General features: G+C 34.4%; 1 protein-coding gene across 4 annotated transcripts in view; it reads left to right on the top strand.

The window, feature by feature from the left end:
• Window positions 1-17,709, top strand: part of LOC121385783 (neurogenic locus notch homolog protein 1-like) — a 135,992-nt gene that overhangs the window by 56,508 nt on the left and 61,775 nt on the right. For all 4 annotated transcript variants that reach the window (XM_041516565.1, XM_041516566.1, XM_041516564.1 and 1 more), the window contains exons 9-13: window positions 2,891-2,983; window positions 8,669-8,758; window positions 11,340-11,429; window positions 13,220-13,312; window positions 15,572-15,658. In XM_041516565.1, coding sequence (XP_041372499.1) covers window positions 2,891-2,983; window positions 8,669-8,758; window positions 11,340-11,429; window positions 13,220-13,312; window positions 15,572-15,658 — 453 coding nt within the window. The remainder of the gene's footprint in view (window positions 1-2,890; window positions 2,984-8,668; window positions 8,759-11,339; window positions 11,430-13,219; window positions 13,313-15,571; window positions 15,659-17,709) is intronic.

Genomic DNA, 17,709 nt, shown 5'->3' with positions numbered 1-17,709 from the left:
AAGAACAGCCAGTCCTTCACCTTCAGATAATTATTCATATACAATGCGTGCAAAATATGTACCCAATAACTGACATTAGGATTGTGATCTCTATAGATGTTCGAATAAAATCGATACTGTTTACTAGTAAATGAATTATTCTATTAAAGGTACAATCTTCACATTTCAAACCAAAAATTAATAAAAGAAAAGCAACATATAGTAGAAAGACCCTATTACGAACTTTAAAAGAGCCTCGTTACGAATTTATAATGTTGACCAGAAACGACCTTTAGAGGTCAGTGGTTCAAACATTTTCAAAAAAATTACTTGCCACAGGGCAAGTGCCAATCAGATATTCACTTGCCCCATATATTTTTCCACTTGCCCATACGTCTTACAGTAACCAATTGTGTTGCTCCTATTTAATTTAATACAGTGCTTAATAGTGTAATAATCTTGAAAGTAACTGGTTTAATTGCACAAATAAAGATTTTTGCCAATAGGTTACAACTTACCTAGTAAGTACTAAATGTATATGTCTGTCCAGTAGTATCCACTATCTTCTCTACTTGTTGATTTAAACTTTATGTTTTAAATAGTGTCCATTTGTTGATTTAAACTTTATTTGTTTGGTAGTGTCCACTTGTTCATCTAAATATAATTATTGTGTCGATGTATGCCTTAAGCTGAGATTCCTTTTGTCCGGTTGCGTTTGCGACTCCGTTTGCGGTGCGGTGCGGTTTAATCAAGCCAGCTTGTACCAGGTGAGAGTGATTCCATTAGTGCGGTCCGTTTGCGTTTAGTTATCCGAAACCGCATGCGCTTATTTCAGTTGTTCCGTGGGGCGATTCATCCGTTTTGCTGTGCGGTAATTTTAGGGGAATCCCATGTGTAATTTTCCCCCACGTGTATATCAGCACCAAAAGGCTGTATAAACGCATGCTTTGCCGTCAAATGGATTCACTCAAAACGTATTGTAAACACAACCGCAAACGGAGCCGCAAACGCAACCGGACAAAAGGAATCTCAGCTTTAGTGACCACTTGTATGACCGTGTATGTTGTGAGATCCCTTTCCACTTGTGAGCCATTCTTTTATGGCTGGCATTGGATCAAAAATGTTTAGGGATTTTGGCCCATGGGTCATTATTGTGTGTATATTATTTAAAATTGTTTGCCCCTGAACACTTCTCTGGGGTGTTTTTACCCTGTTAATAGCTGAGAAAAGTCTCTCGCAAACAGTTGTGACTGGGCTTATAGTAAACATGAGCTCTGTTACTTTGCAAATGTTTTTAAATAGTGCAGGCTTGGTAAACAACAGCCGGGAAGGGGGTGTACATCGATTGCAGCCTTGTATTTTTAACTTATTGAGCATAATCTATTTGTTAAAAACTTAATAAAGCAGAACAAATGAATATATTCACGTATGCTTAGAGAGCATCGCACCATCACGATTAAGGCATAGGGCTAATGAAATCTTAACTTCACCTTACCCGTTCATTTTACACAAACGTATATTTACATTTGCAAAGTACTGAAACACATTAAGTATTTTCTGATACAAGGTTTATTATATCTCAGTTAAATGTCTTACATCTTTTATAAGCATACAGTTCATAATATTTATGCTCTGTTCAAGTGAACTCGGAAATTATAAATTTGCTTTACACCCCCGTTCATTTGCAAGGAGCAGATTCCAGAACCACATTAACGTCTAATTTAATTTGAATATGACAATTTTAAACTGTATCCCACCTCATTTACCATGTTTGCGAGGATTAAACATTATGATTGCACAAACAAGGCATTATTTTTATATGAGCTGTAAAACGTATTGGATGTTATTTCTAAGTTTGAAGATCATTGAACCGATTACTTATGAATTCAGTCAAATGTTCAGTGGCGGAAATTACCGATCTTAGTCGATAGTAGAAGGGGAATAACTCTAAAATTGTTATCGAACTTTTCAACACATTGTTTTCAGTTTTGGTGTGTCCACACATTGGCAAGAGTTCCGATCGTTCCAGCATTTAGGGTTAGGGTTAGTTATCCTTAGAGCTATGTAAATGCTCGCACGATCAGAACTCTTTCCAAATGTTTTACCGAGATTTATAACAAAATTTTAAAAAGGTTTTAGGTGTTGCATTAGTCACTTGTCATTGGGCATATGCAGTTAACATAATTACTTGCCCAGCATGAAAATTCCACTTGGCACGGGCACCAGGCGATGGGATTTTTGAACCCCTGGACCTTTAGAGGTTATAACTTAAGGTTAATTTTTAAAATTATATTTTTAATTCTAGAAATTCATTCATGGAAATACTTAAACATAAAATATCAATAAAATATTATTTAGAGGGTTTTTTAAATTTGCCCATGATTTTATGTTGGGAAAATTGCCATCGCGGCCATCTTTTATTATACTGATTGTATTAAAATTGCCTCCAATCTTAAAACTAATATTTGTGATGTGTGTGCCAAGTTTCACAATTTTATCAAACAATACACAACTCTTAGAACTAATTTCATAACAAATTATAGCTTCTACAGTTTGTTCTTTTTTATTTGAATGACGAAATGGTTAATGTCATAAATATCATATCTGCACAAGGCTGTCACAGGGGCCTTTTAACAAGGGTGTGACTCCTCCCCATCTACAGCAAGACTGCCTCTCCCCAGAATGATACAATGATCCGATTTTATTTAATCATGCAGTCAACATAATTACTAATACAGAGAAAGGTATTATGAAAATAGCAATGCAATATCTTGCTAACATAATCATTTTCTTTTTAAATCATTTAATGTTTTTATAAAATAATGTAAAGAAAATAATTGAAAAATTAGCCAAAAAATCCTACATATTTACAATTTTGATGATGGTTTCTGAACTGTGTTATATTTTGCAGATGATTGCAGCTTACAGTGTGCACAACATGCCATGGTTATAAGCAGTAACTGCACATGTGCTTGTGAAAAGTACTGGATTGGAGATACATGCGGTATGGCTGTTGTAGGGATAACTATTATTACATTTTTCTGAAATTCTACAGTATAGAGAAATCATAGCAGAGAATTATTTATTTATTTCATCTTTCCTTGTTTTTTTTTCTCTTCTGTTTTTGAAACAGTTTCGGTGAACTCAACTGGAAATATCAGTAACATGAAAGAAAGAAATGTTTTATTTAACGACGCACTCAACACATTATATTTACGGTTATATGGCGTCAGACCACACAGATTTTGAGAGGAAACCCGCTGTCGCCACTACATGCGCTACTCTTTCCGATTAGCAGCAAGAGATCTTTCATTTGCGCTTCCCACAGGCAGGATAGCACAAACCATGGCCTTTGTTGAACCAGTTATGAATCACTGGTCAGTGCAAGTGGTTTACACCTACCCATTGAGCCTTGCGGAGCACTCACTCAGGGTTTGGAGTCGGTATCTGGATTAAAAATCCCATGCCTCGACTGGGATCCGAACCCAGTACCTACCAGCCTGTAGACCTAATCACGACGCCACTGAGGCCGGTCAGTAACATGAATTCAAGGCTCAAAAATCACAAGGGAAGAATATGCAATTGACCTTTTCATATAAAGTGTTTAACAACCAGTCTGAACTAATAATTGCTTGCGTTTAGGAAGATGTACATACATTATTACTTGTCATTCATAATCTTGGACAAAATGATGTGATCAGTGTCTGTTTTTGTATGGTTATCTAATTAAAATTAGCTCCACTGGTTAATTACTATTACCTGTGGATCTAATAGCACCCCGTTGGAGCTCATGTTCAGTTGACCTTTCATTCGACCAATCAATACCTTACTTGTAAAACCATGCCAGTGATTTAAAAAGTATTTCAAAACATTCGGAATTATGCCGAGGGTATACGAAATGATTCGGGTGAATTACAAAGTATGCCGGAAACTAATTTCAATATAAAATTTGTTTCAAGATGAAAAAAAATCTGTGATGGTATAGCCATAAAATCTGTTTATGTTAGTATATAATGTAGTTTATTACTGCATTTTCCCCCCTGTTTTTTAATATTGAAATAAACCAACAAGTTCGCCTATTGCATAAATAGTCTCGCCCGATATTTTTAGAATTTGTATGTTCCCGAATAACGCTATAAAAGGCGAAGTGTAATTGGTCGATATTTAAATTGTTATTTATAGATGAAATGTCACCTGAACATGGGAGTCCACGCAATGCTGTTAGATCTACTGGTAAACCAGTAGAGCTAATTTTAATCAGATTGCACCAACCGTATCATATTAATACCTACAAACAGATATACTTGTTGTGTAACAGTGAGTGTAACAGTGAGCCTATCAAACACGTCACATGATCCAACTCATGGCAGAAACAAGAGACATTTTGCCGAAACCCATCAGAAATCAATTAATACAAATTCTACAAAGCTAAGAATTTAAAAATTAGTTGTCCTCCTTTAGTACGGCAATATAGTGAAAAACCCATCACAAATTTTAATGCCAACTGTTAGTTCATGAGCCAGACACCAAACAAAACTATTAAAATTATTTTAGTATACCCTAGGACAAAACAAAAATGCATGGGGGGGGCAACACAACACTGGGCAAAAGTAGCGGAATATCTTCTTTGCAATGGTTGTTAAAACGAGTAAACTTGGTTGCATGTATTTTTAAAATACATTAATTTCATAATTATATGCTTAAATACTGCTGGAAGAAAAAACTTTATTAATTTTAGTATTGAAAATATTCATTACACCACAAGAGAAAATGATATTTTGTAAACCTAGAACTACCATCAACTGTCACACACCTACATGTATCTTTGTAAAATGATGCATTAATTAAAAGTATAGAATTTCTACTACAATATGTTCCATAATAAAAAAAATCACCCAACCCAATATTGTTTTGAAATATCTGCAATAACATTACCCTCCCCAAGTAAAAAGTATTGAAACTATTATCTAAGGAACCATACACAAAGTAAGTAACAGGAACTTAGTCGTGGGGAAGGGTGCGCCATAAATGTAACTGCACTGCTACAATCGGAGTTATTCTAAGACAGTCTTTGACTGAATGACACCTGCCACCAACTAGTGATACATCAGCCAAAAATCAAATGTCAACATATTTTCTTTGATACAGGTTACCTGGTACTGTTAAATCACTTTTAGTCGTGGTGGTATGACTTTCGTGTAATTCGTGGTCAATGACTTTAAGAGCACACTGAAAATATAATACATGCATGTACATACATACATACATACATACATACATAGATATATATACATATTAAGAGAGACAGAGAGAGAGATATACAGACAGAGGGGGGCAGGGAGAGAGAGAGAGAGAGAGAGAGAGAGAGAGAGAGAGAGAATAATACACAAGTGGCCATTATAGATACCATTTATCTCACAACAAGGTTTTTTTTAAGTTATCTAACGGCCACATTTCAACGTTATCCATGCAAACGCTGTCTGTGACAACACAAGAAAACTTGTCAAAATTTATTAGTAATGAAGACATAACCTAAAAATCCAAACAATAAAATAATCATCAATAAAACATTTGAAGTATTTACCACCAATAAAAAAACTTGCTTTGGGTTTTTTTTCCGTCAATATACAGTCATCTCCACTTATTTGCACATCGGTTTATAGCATAATTCGGTTAATCGACTATTTTCACCCAACACAGAACCATTTGCCCGTATAACACTACAAAACATCCGGTTAATTGCATAGACTACAGGCTATATATCAGTTATTTGCACATATAAATAACGTTTTTGTTTTTGTTTTTGTGTGTGCTAAATTAATGTCACAAATGACTGAGAAAGTCTATCAAACTTTGGCAAAAAAACTCGAATAAATCACCGATTAATCTGTTTTGTTTGAGCTCACTGTGTGGCAAGCCGACTGTAATCGCTGTTTACAGAGTCGACGTGTGACATGCAAATGACATGGTGTGCACGTTACTACTGGTGAATCACAATACCCGACTACAAGATTTAAGAATGACATAAATAAGTTGAATAAACCTAAGACCTAATGTTTTGTTTGCAATATATTGCTGTTAATCAGAGGCCATCTCAATAACAGGTAACTCTCCGACTATTATTTTTAGAAGTACCGCCTGTGCGCTTGTACGCATGCGCACTCAACTATTGAGGCCCTATTCGATTGACGTGTTCAGGGCAATCATTGTTCTGTGTCAATTACGTTATGTTGAGAAGCCTTGTTAGTAATTAAAAGATTACAGATCAATCGTCCTAGGCGGTTATGTTTTTAATAAATGTGACCGAGAAAGGGTTGTTGTTCACTTATTCATTAGATGCAGTGTACGCTATATCTGTTAAACGCAAAAGAAACGATTTATCACTTGCTTCCCAAAAAATGTAGCGGAAAAAAAAAGACTGGTGGGGGAGGTCGTCAAAAAACAAACATAACAAAGACCGTTATTTATGGATCGTCCCTAAGTTTCTGCTATATTGTTAGACACCAATCAGTCGGACCGCACCATGAAGGTCAGTCAATTGTGTTATACCGGTCATGCATGCAATGCAGACTGCTGGAACTGATAACGACTCACTAGCCGAGCTTAACTTTAATTGCTTAACAATAGCAAAATCATTATTTGGGGATCACAAATAATACCAAAGCTTGCCATATCTTTTGGGAGGGAAAGAACACCATACCAGCAAATTCATACAAGTTCACGTAATTCTATGGTGAGGCGCATTCGGTCAATCAACAGCCCGGTAATTCCGGAAACTGACGTCATTTTGTAAACACGTGCACCGATGAAACGGGAACTTTTTGATGGTTCTGTTGTTTCAAGTTTATCTCATTAACTACATGGCTAATACACTTTGTGTACACTAGTGGATGGTCAGTGTTTTTTATTTAATGCACAAAGTTTGTGTTTTTAGAAAACGACGCCCAGTGACGGACGTTGTTGGGTTGGGTTTTTTTAAAATGATTTCTGGTCTGGCAGATTAAAACAAAACGTCATGCTAATTATATATATATCGATCGATATATTTTTTTACATTTATATATATCCAACTGCATGTGTTAACTGTAATAGTTCCGGTATGAAATACCGCATTATGCTAGACTGTCTCCCATGCCACTTTGTAGTTGGATGGCTATTACAAAGTGAAAGTCGGTACTCTATCGGTTAATCGACTAACCCGGTTAATTGCACAAAATCGAGCAGCACCGAGGGTATGCAAATAAGCGGGTTTGACTGGTATATATATATATATATATATATGGCATAGGGCACAAGCCATAATTTTATGTACTGCAAATTAAATTAATGAGATCAATAAGCTAAAGTTTATTTACACGACATTGTAATCAATGTTCTAGTAAACAAATAAACAGGGCTTCATTTTCTAGTAATGCATGACATTATATTGTGTATTAAGCAAAAAATGACTGCGCCACAATATTCTGCTGTCAGTGCAGAATTTAAAAAAATAAATAAATGTGCTACATTTTCCGGGGGAGCATGTCTCTGCAACAACCCACCCCACCCCACCCCACCTGCTACAATTCTTGAATATGTGCCAGCAAACAACAAACAAACAATAACCACTGCCCCCACACCCAAACAAATAATAAGAAATTTTTAAATTATAACTGTCAGGGGAGCGAGTTTCAACCTCCTTGTAGACTTCGCTCGTTAATATTCAACTTTGTTTTATTTCAGCATATTCCCCATTACTTTGTCATGAAATAATATATTAAATCTGTGATTGAATGCCTTAAAGGCCCACGATTTTACAGTAACTGTACTTCTAAACATTCCACTGATATAGTTCTCACGATATTGTTTAATTTTTACTGAATTTATTAACATATTTTAAAATACATTATGTTGTTATGATTAAATATTGTTGGAAGTGAAACATATTATATTAATTAATATTGAAAATATTCAGTACACTGTAAACAAACAAGACTGATTCGATCTCTACATTTAGGTGGAATTGCTAACTACTTTTGAAGCAACAAACACACACACACACACACACACACACACGTGCACACACGCATGTACTCAGACACTGACATTATGAGCAATCTCCCCAACATGAAGTCCAAATTATTAAGTTTACTGTTATTTTTATTTTTAATCTATTCTGAGTGAAAAAGGCTAATACCATTTCTTTTATAACAAAATCTATAAAAAAAAAATTAAAAACCCCCCGAGTTTTCTACTTGAGAGCAATACTACATGTATATGTAACTATTATTATGTACAAATTGATTATGTCAGTGCTCTGACTATATTAACTTTAATTCCAAATCACTACCTGTTCCACTAGTTATATTTTTCTATGTTCATGTTATTTCTGGCTAAAATTCGGAATAAACCATGTTAATTTCTTTACTTTTGCAATGTATGATGAGCATACCATATATATTGACATAGATTGCATGGACTACTCTACAAGCATTTGATTAATTTGTGTGTCTGTTGTGTCAGCCTCTGATAATTTGCCCAAATATTAAAAATACAGTCACATATCAAACACAAATAAAGAATAAGATAGTTAATTGTGGCTATGCTTCAGTATTTTATTTCCGAATGAAACTTAATCAAATAATACAAAGAACAGTATTCAAATTTAAGTATATGTTTATGATTTTCTGTATTGTTTCATATTTTTCAGACACATGCACCTTATCGTGTTATCATGGTGATCTTCAAAGGGATAATTGCACGTGTGGTTGTCAAAAATACTGGATTGGAGACAAGTGTGGTATGTCTGCTCTATAAATAACTATAATTAAAATTTTCTGAAACTGCAGCATTTAGAGAAATATAAAGTTAAGTATTTTTTTGGTTTGTTTTTATCTTCTATTTTTAATGAATGGATGTTTAAGGACACCCGAGCACAAAATAAAATGTAAAGAGCTGTGCAAAAATCTAAATATCACAGTTAATATATATTACAATTACTCTCCATCAGAATGTGTTGAATGATCGGTGTACACTGACAGTACTAACAATGAGACGGAGGATCCTCATTTAGAATAAATGTATCAAATATATAAATATCACAGTTAATATATATTACAATTACTCTCCATCAGAATGTGTTGAATGATCGGTGTACACTGACAGTGCTAACAATGAGACGGAGGATCCTCATTTAGAATAAATGTATCAAATATATAAATATCACAGTTAATATATATTACAATTACTCTCCATCAGAATGTGTTGAATGATCGGTGTACACTGACAGTACTAACAATGAGACAGAGAATCCTCATTTAGAATAAATGTATCAAATATATAAATATCACATTTAATATATATTACAATTACTCTCCATCAGAATGTGTTGAATGATCGGTGTACACTGACAGTGCTAACAATGAGACAGAGAATCCTCATTTAGAATAAATGAATGTATCAAAAATCTAAATATCACAGTTAATATATATTACAATTACTCTCCATCAGAATGTGTTGAATGATCGGTGTACACTGACAGTGCTAACAATGAGACGGAGGATCCTCATTTAGAATAAATGTATCAAATATATAAATATCACAGTTAATATATATTACAATTACTCTCCATCAGAATGTGTTGAATGATCGGTGTACACTGACAGTACTAACAATGAGACAGAGAATCCTCATTTAGAATAAATGTATCAAATATATAAATATCACATTTAATATATATTACAATTACTCTCCATCAGAATGTGTTGAATGATCGGTGTACACTGACAGTGCTAACAATGAGACGGAGGATCCTCATTTAGAATAAATGTATCAAATATCTAAATATCACAGTTAATATATATTACAATTACTCTCCATCAGAATGTGTTGAATGATCGGTGTACACTGACAGTACTAACAATGAGACAGAGAATCCTCATTTAGAATAAATGTATCAAATATATAAATATCACATTTAATATATATTACAATTACTCTCTATCAGAATGTGTTGAATGATCGGTGTACACTGACAGTACTAACAATGAGACGGAGGATCCTCATTTAGAATAAATGTATCAAATATATAAATATCACAGTTAATATATATTACAATTACTCTCTATCAGAATGTGTTGAATGATCGGTGTGTACTAACTGAATCCTCAGTGCTAACAATGACAGACAATGAGAGAATCCTCATTTAGAATAAATGTATCAAATATATAAATATCACAGTTAATATATATTACAATTACTCTCCATCAGAATGTGTTGAATGATCGGTGTACACTGACAGTGCTAACAATGAGACGGAGGATCCTCATTTAGAATAAATGTATCAAATATATAAATATCACAGTTAATATATATTACAATTACTCTCCATCAGAATGTGTTGAATCATCGGTGTACATTGACAGTGCTAACAATGAGACTTAGAATCCTCATTTAGAATAAATGTATCAAATATATAAATATCACAGTTAATATATATTACAATTACTCTCCATCAGAATGTGTTGAATGATCGGTGTACACTGACAGTGCTAACAATGAGACGGAGGATCCTCATTTAGAATAAATGTATAAATATCACATAATATATATTACAATATCCATCAGTTAATGATCGGTGTATATTGAGACGGAGGATCCTCATTTAGAATAAATGTACTCTCCATCAGAATGTGTTGAATCATCGGTGTACATTGACAGTGCTAACAATGAGACTTAGAATCCTCATTTAGAATAAATGTATCAAATTTGTATGACCAATGTGAGCTTAACTCAAGAATACTTCATTCATCCCTTAATTGTAGTGTCCAGCTTCATATTTTGTAAAGCTTGCAGACATGAAAGCGAGTCCTGTAAAAGAATACATTTAGAAGCGATAGAATTGTTAATTTGGTCAATGGCTACAATCTGTTGTACACCGACAGTGCTAACAATGATGCATTAATCAACTGTCCATGTTTTAGCAGAAAAAAAACTGATGCCGCATCAAGCAATCTCATAGAAATTATTGTATCTGATGGAAAAACTGAAACACAAGCTTCCATATAAACAGGAATTTAATGACGATACTTCTCTTGATTACCATGTTTATAAATAACTGGATCTGTGTGATCTTGTTTCAGATGCACACAATAATGGATTGTCTGATACACCAAGATGGCAAAACAAAACGTGAAGATGTTTCCATAATGTCAGTTAAATTAATGTTGAAAATGGATAAAAACTTCTTAAATTGAAGACTAAATGTTAGAATGGCATTTGGATTCAATCCTTTTTTAGCAGACCTGAAAGGTCATTTCTAGATTATTTTGGTGTATATTTTTATGATTTTACTTGTTTGTGTACTGTTTTACATTTTGCAGAAAACTGCAACTTAGATTGTGAACACGAAGGCACTCTTCAAATTGATTGTGCATGTGATTGTAAACAATACTGGAGTGGAGATACGTGTGGTATGTCTGTTCTATGAATATGTATTATTCTATTTTTTTAATAGTTTTCTTTTGTTTCTTCTTTCTTTTTTCATTTCTATTAATGTTCTCCATAAAAAAGTCTAGTTCCGCCATGCTACTCTGACTTAGCACCAACCTCTTCATTTGCAAAAGCACACCTTTCATGCTGAGTATAACCCCCGAAATTACTTAAGACAAAGATCAAAGTCTGGTTAGCTAGGTTTCACAACCCAGATCCCTGTATAATTCATTTTCGTAGTCTACACTATGAATTAGCATAGACCTGTACACTTAGATCCATTGTTGTGGTGGAGCATATAGATCCGTTATTAGTGCCTACGTACATCATCAATAATTTACTGTGACTTAATTTAAACATATACACTTATATCTTTTTTGTGGTGCATATATCCTGTATGTTTGTTTATACTTATTTCTTGCTTTTATAAAATTAAGGTTCAAGCACACTGTCCAAGGTACAACAATCTTGGCTGTCTCTCTAGGATAAAGGGTTATTGGTTAGGTGTTAGTGGGTCAGTGAGAAAGAAGTTAGTGTAGTGGCCTTACACCTACCCATGTACTTGTTAAACTCGCTCTGGATAATGGGTTATTGGTTAGGTGTTAGTGGGTCAGTGAGAAAGGCGTTAGTGTAGTGGCCTTACACCTACCCATGTACTTGTTAAACTCGCTCTGGATAATGGGTTATTGGTTAGGTGTTAGTGGGTCAGTGAGAAAGGCGTTAGTGTAGTGGCCTTACACCTACCCATGTACTTGTTAAACTCGCTCTGGATAATGGGTTATTGGTTAGGTGTTAGTGGGTCAGTGAGAAAGGCGTTAGTGTAGTGGCCTTACACCTACCCATGTACTTGTTAAACTCGCTCTGGATAATGGGTTATTGGTTAGGTGTTAGTGGGTCAGTGAGAAAGGCGTTAGTGTAGTGGCCTTACACCTACCCATGTACTTATTAAACTCGCTCTGGGTGGAAGCTGGTATCGGGATGCGATACTTACATGCATGCCTTTAATCTGATGGCTTAACCACTATACACAACCAAGGCCGGTATAAGAGTGCCTATATATCATCAATATTTTACTCACTGAATATTGGGAGAAAATCTGTTAGCTGTTCCATGTCACAGGCTACATGGCTTAGGCGCTCACCTTTTTAGATTCTAAATGGGAAAAACAGAACATGTACTTATTTACTTACATGATTATTATTAATATCCATTGGTAAATTGGTTTTGTTGTAGTCACAATAAATATCGTCATCGCACTGACATAGGGCCAGCAATTGTTGGTTGAACGATGCATGCTTGCTTGAATATGTACTTAGTAAAATTATTTTTGAAAGGTCATAGAAAGGTGACATTTATTTCAGTTAGAACTAATTTCATTTAAAAACTGGTTACTCGATTTGTAGTTCGTTCTTGTTTATCTGAATGACTAAATAGTTAATGTAATCAATATCATATTTGCACAAGACAGTTGTAACAGGTTTTTTTAACAAGATAGTGACTCCTGCATATCACTGTCAGGCAATCGTCTGCAAAAGACTGCCTCAGTCGCCCTAGAACAATTTAATGATCAACTTTTCTTTAATCTGTCAACATTATAATTGCCGAAATAAAAACAAAATGCTTGTAGGTATATTATGAAGAATAGTAATGCAGTATATTGTCAAGATAGTTGTGGCTAAGTTTGGGTATTTGATTTATGAATAAATATACAAATAATAATAGAAAACAATATTAAAATATAACTAAATATTTATGATTTTATATTTTGCAGATAAATGCGACTTAGAATGTGAAAATCAAGGCAAGCTTGATGATAAAAAATGCAAATGTGGTTGTGAAAAGTATTGGACTGGAGATGAGTGCGGTATGTGTGTTATATGAATAAATATTATTATATAGTCTTCTGAAATTATACACCAAAATAGTTGAGTATTTTGTATTGTTTCATCTCTCTCTTCTGTTTTCCTTTCCTTCTATTTCCAAGATAAATTCTTCAACAAATACCTAGAAAGTATATGTTTTGACTGGAAATATAAGTGGCATCACATCAAGGCTCAAACCTATTGCCATTTTGGATTACAATAACATATTACTTACATAAATCGTAAATACCTATATTTATTTGCATATAGTCATCGGAATGGTATAGCGGGAGACCGATATATTACTTCATTGGGGTGGGGGTGGGGGGTGCATTATTTTTAGAATTTGAATAACCAGAGCCCTCTGCCTTCACCCTCCCCCCCCCCCCCCCTCACCCCACCCCCACCCAGCTGCTTCCAATGCAAAGAAGTTTTTAGTCAACACACATTGTAGGCCAATGTTCTAAGTAACCAGCAACATAGGCGTATTTGCTCCTAGTTTGTATGGTAATAGGCTGATTTTCCCCCCAAATTAAATGAGAATCTCCATTACTACAAAAGAAGTGTACAAGTATATGGTGTGGCACGAAAACACAACATTTTTACATGAGTTACCAGGGTTTCTGCCAGAGGGTAAAACAGGTAAAATGCTATCCCCCCCAAAAAAACAATTTCGGTATGGCAGCATACCCAACATTGTTTACAGATTTTATTTTTAATTTGACCTTTTGACAAAATTAATTATTCTTATCATTACTATATGATTAATGTTGGCTTTAAATGATTGTAAAACTATTCTTTTCATATATATACAGCAGAATAACACATTATAGAAGGAATATATAAAGCAAGATAAAGAGAGATAGGAAAATGCTTCCGAGCGATCCTAAATTCTATTTTCTTTGGCACCGGCATTCTAAAAACTCAATTCCATAGTGCCATACCTGAAAATTTCTTTCTGGCAAAACCCCTGGTTATAACTAATATTATAAGTAGAATGATGGAAATAGTTTCAGGACAGCTAATTTTGCCCAAGCGCGAAACTTTTTCATGGTGAGGCATTTTACCCCCAACCTCCCATCTTCATATGCTTATGTCCAGCCCTATATTAAAAATTAATAATAATAATAATAGTTTTCTCAGTCACTTAGTTACTATTTTTGACGAAGAGTGGAAGAGATGATAGCAATGAATCATTTAATTTGCACTATTCGTAAAGGTAGAAATGTCTTTTGCTGGCTTACCAGCATTCATGTTCTGTAATTGGTTAGCACACATGCGTACAAATACGAATAACTGTGGACCTAGTTAAAAACCACAAAATGTTATCACAGTGTAGGTTTCAAATTGATGTAGGATGCAAAATAAGTAAGACTGGAGGAAAACAGTGTAATATTACAAAGAACACATGAATAATAAGCTAATTAACAAAGCATCAACTTACAGGTTGGATGTACATTAATATGCAAATATGTTCATTTCATCTTGTGAAAGTCCACGTCCAGTAGTGACTGGCTACTAAAATGTCATCTACTGTTCGTAGTCTTTAAGTTTAGGTAAGAACTGGGATGTGGGACAGTTTACTTAACAGTAAATTGTGGTGGTATTTATAAGTATAAACTATATGTGAATATTATATAAAAATATAGAAATATTCTCTGAATTAACATTAAGTAACAGTTTGAAAATAATGGAATCGTTTCATTGGCCTCGATCGTCTTGTTTACCTCAAATTTGAAAATTATGAACCACTAGCAAATGTTTATTTGGCAGGGAAATAATTACAACTACTGTCAGTTTCTAAAAATTAATTGAAATGTGGTCATAATTATAGAAGAAATACTGTGTATGGAGGAAGGCCAGCATTTAGCATATATCAGCCGTAATATACTTTAGTCTGGATTCAATATTGGTCTTAATGAATTATCCAGATTCAAGGAAGATAGTTATGTATGTATCTTTGTTCACTGTCCTTTGTAACAAATGCCCCACTGATTAAGGAATGTTGCAGGGGATTGTGGTATATAATGTCGAAAAATAAAACGTTTTAATATCAGCAAACTTTGATCTGGAGTGAGAGTGAATGATTTCAAGTAAATCTTTGGAATTCTCGAAAATCAACAAGTGATTAATAGCAATTGTCGCAAAAACCATTTTTGAAATACTTAGACAGACCATCCTTGATAGTGGTCAATGAATATAAGATACAGCTATATAAGATCGTGATTTTTCTGGTTTCTGAATTGTTTTATGTTTTGCAGAACAATGCAGCTTACGATGTCGACATGGCATACTTGGGGAAAATTGCGATTGTCATTGTGACAAATACTGGTCTGGGGATAGATGCGGTATGTATGTTCTAGGAATAAATGTTGTTATAGTCTTCTGAAATTCTACAATCCTTGAATATTTGTTTCTTCTTCTTCTTATCTGTTTTCCTTTCTCTGTATGAATGTTCTCCATCAAAAGCATTGTTAAATTAGCATGTTAATTTTAGGATGCTAGACGTGTACACTTATGGTCCTTAACAACCTGTATGAACATTGTTTTTTTTTTTTGTAAATAACTTCAGTTTGATTTGACGTAGGAAGAAATGTAAAAGTGTTTTGGAAATTGTAAAACAAAAACACTCCGCTAATTTGTATTTAGAAAACAGTGGGGTCAGAAATAAATAACTGGTAGTAAATATACATGTAGTAAGAAAACAACATTCCCTGATAGGAAGGACTATAGATTTTTTGTTGTTGTCATGGTGCACATCTCCATTATGAGTGCCTATTATTTTACTAACTTTGAATCCTTGGCAAAAAGTGTTAGCTTTTATGTTTACGGGGCATAGCAGCACCAAATGGCTTGCATCACCAATACCCGAGGACTTCACCAAAACACAGAAGCACCACTGAACTGGTGGGGGGAGGTCTTACGTCTCAGGTCAAGGTGAGGAAAACACCAAATTCATGTATTTTCTTCGAGAGCATGACCTGAATCCCCTAGAAACTCCAGTGCATACGTTGCCTGTAAGGAAAGAATGACTTTGCGCGAACACCGTGGATTATTTTTATATGTGTGAACTATAAATGTACACAGAACAAATGGACTTTTAGAATTGTATGCCATTGTCAGTCGGCCATGGTTGAAGATTATTCCATGAAAGCTGCATCTGATGTTCGATAATACTCATATTGGACGATCTGTAGCAAATCTGAAAATCATCGATGAATAATCAACACCAGGTTTTAAACTCTGGGTGATGCTGTTGATATTTATAGAGTAACTGACATGATGCTCGCTTTTGGTACACCCATCTCTTATGGGTAAGGAAGAAATGGATGTACGTGTGAACATCGTGGATTATTTTTATTTATGTCACCTGTAAAGGACGAGGATAGAACAAATAAGTACTGACTTAGCCAGAGAGGTCTATTGAATATATACATATACATACACATACACATACACATACACATACACATACACATACACATATATATATATTATGTATAAGTATGCTTTATTATTTACGTTTTTTTAATTATTAACACACTTCTTTAAATTAGGTTGAAATATCAAACATATATGCAGAAAATGCAACCAGATTGAATGCCTTCACATTTTATTATTGTGCAAATTTTACTACCATAATGGCGAAATGATCCATTATTTTAAACATCGCTGTGCACAGTACTTTAACGTCATTGGCCAATAAACCTGTCTATAAACAAAACAAAACAGGTTGCAAGTATTATGAGCACCGGCAATGCAGTATCTTGTGATGAAAGTTGTGATTACGTTGGAATATTTTAGATATGAATACTGTAGATCCTGAAATTAACGCATCCCTAAATTGATGCGAGTGACGGTGCACAGACTAAAATGTGACATGAAATTAATGCAAGTGGCCTCCCTTTAAATATTAACAACCCACGTTTGTGTACTCTTCCCTGAAATCAGCTGTCTTCATTGAGATCAACTCCCAACAGATCAGCGTACACATCAATTAATCTGCTTAGTCCTGGATATTTTTGCAGCAATCATTTACGTAACATATATAGTTACCTAAATCTGGCTAAACATTAATTAGCAGACATGTACCATTACAACTGAATCTTCCTTACCTTTCAAAGTCATAATAAAAGAACAATTCACCCAAGTGGTACATGCCGACAAATTTGCAGCAAACTTGAACAGTAAAAACAAAGCAACGGTCGACCTCAGGATTAATTAGCATGTTAAAACCCGTTCACGCGCAATGGATATTATCAGTTTTGACAGGGTGGCCAAAGACCCTGCGGTCGTCACACGTGGCTGGCATATTGCTGGACTATAGGACAATTAGTCTGTCTCGTCTACGATGAATTGTTTTCCAGTTATGTTTTATAAATATGTTATAATTTTAATC

The sequence above is a fragment of the Gigantopelta aegis genome, chromosome 12, assembly GCF_016097555.1.
Source record: "Gigantopelta aegis isolate Gae_Host chromosome 12, Gae_host_genome, whole genome shotgun sequence".
Taxonomy (NCBI): Eukaryota; Metazoa; Mollusca; class Gastropoda; order Neomphalida; family Peltospiridae; genus Gigantopelta; species Gigantopelta aegis.
This window is presented reverse-complemented; position numbering and strand designations above follow the sequence as displayed.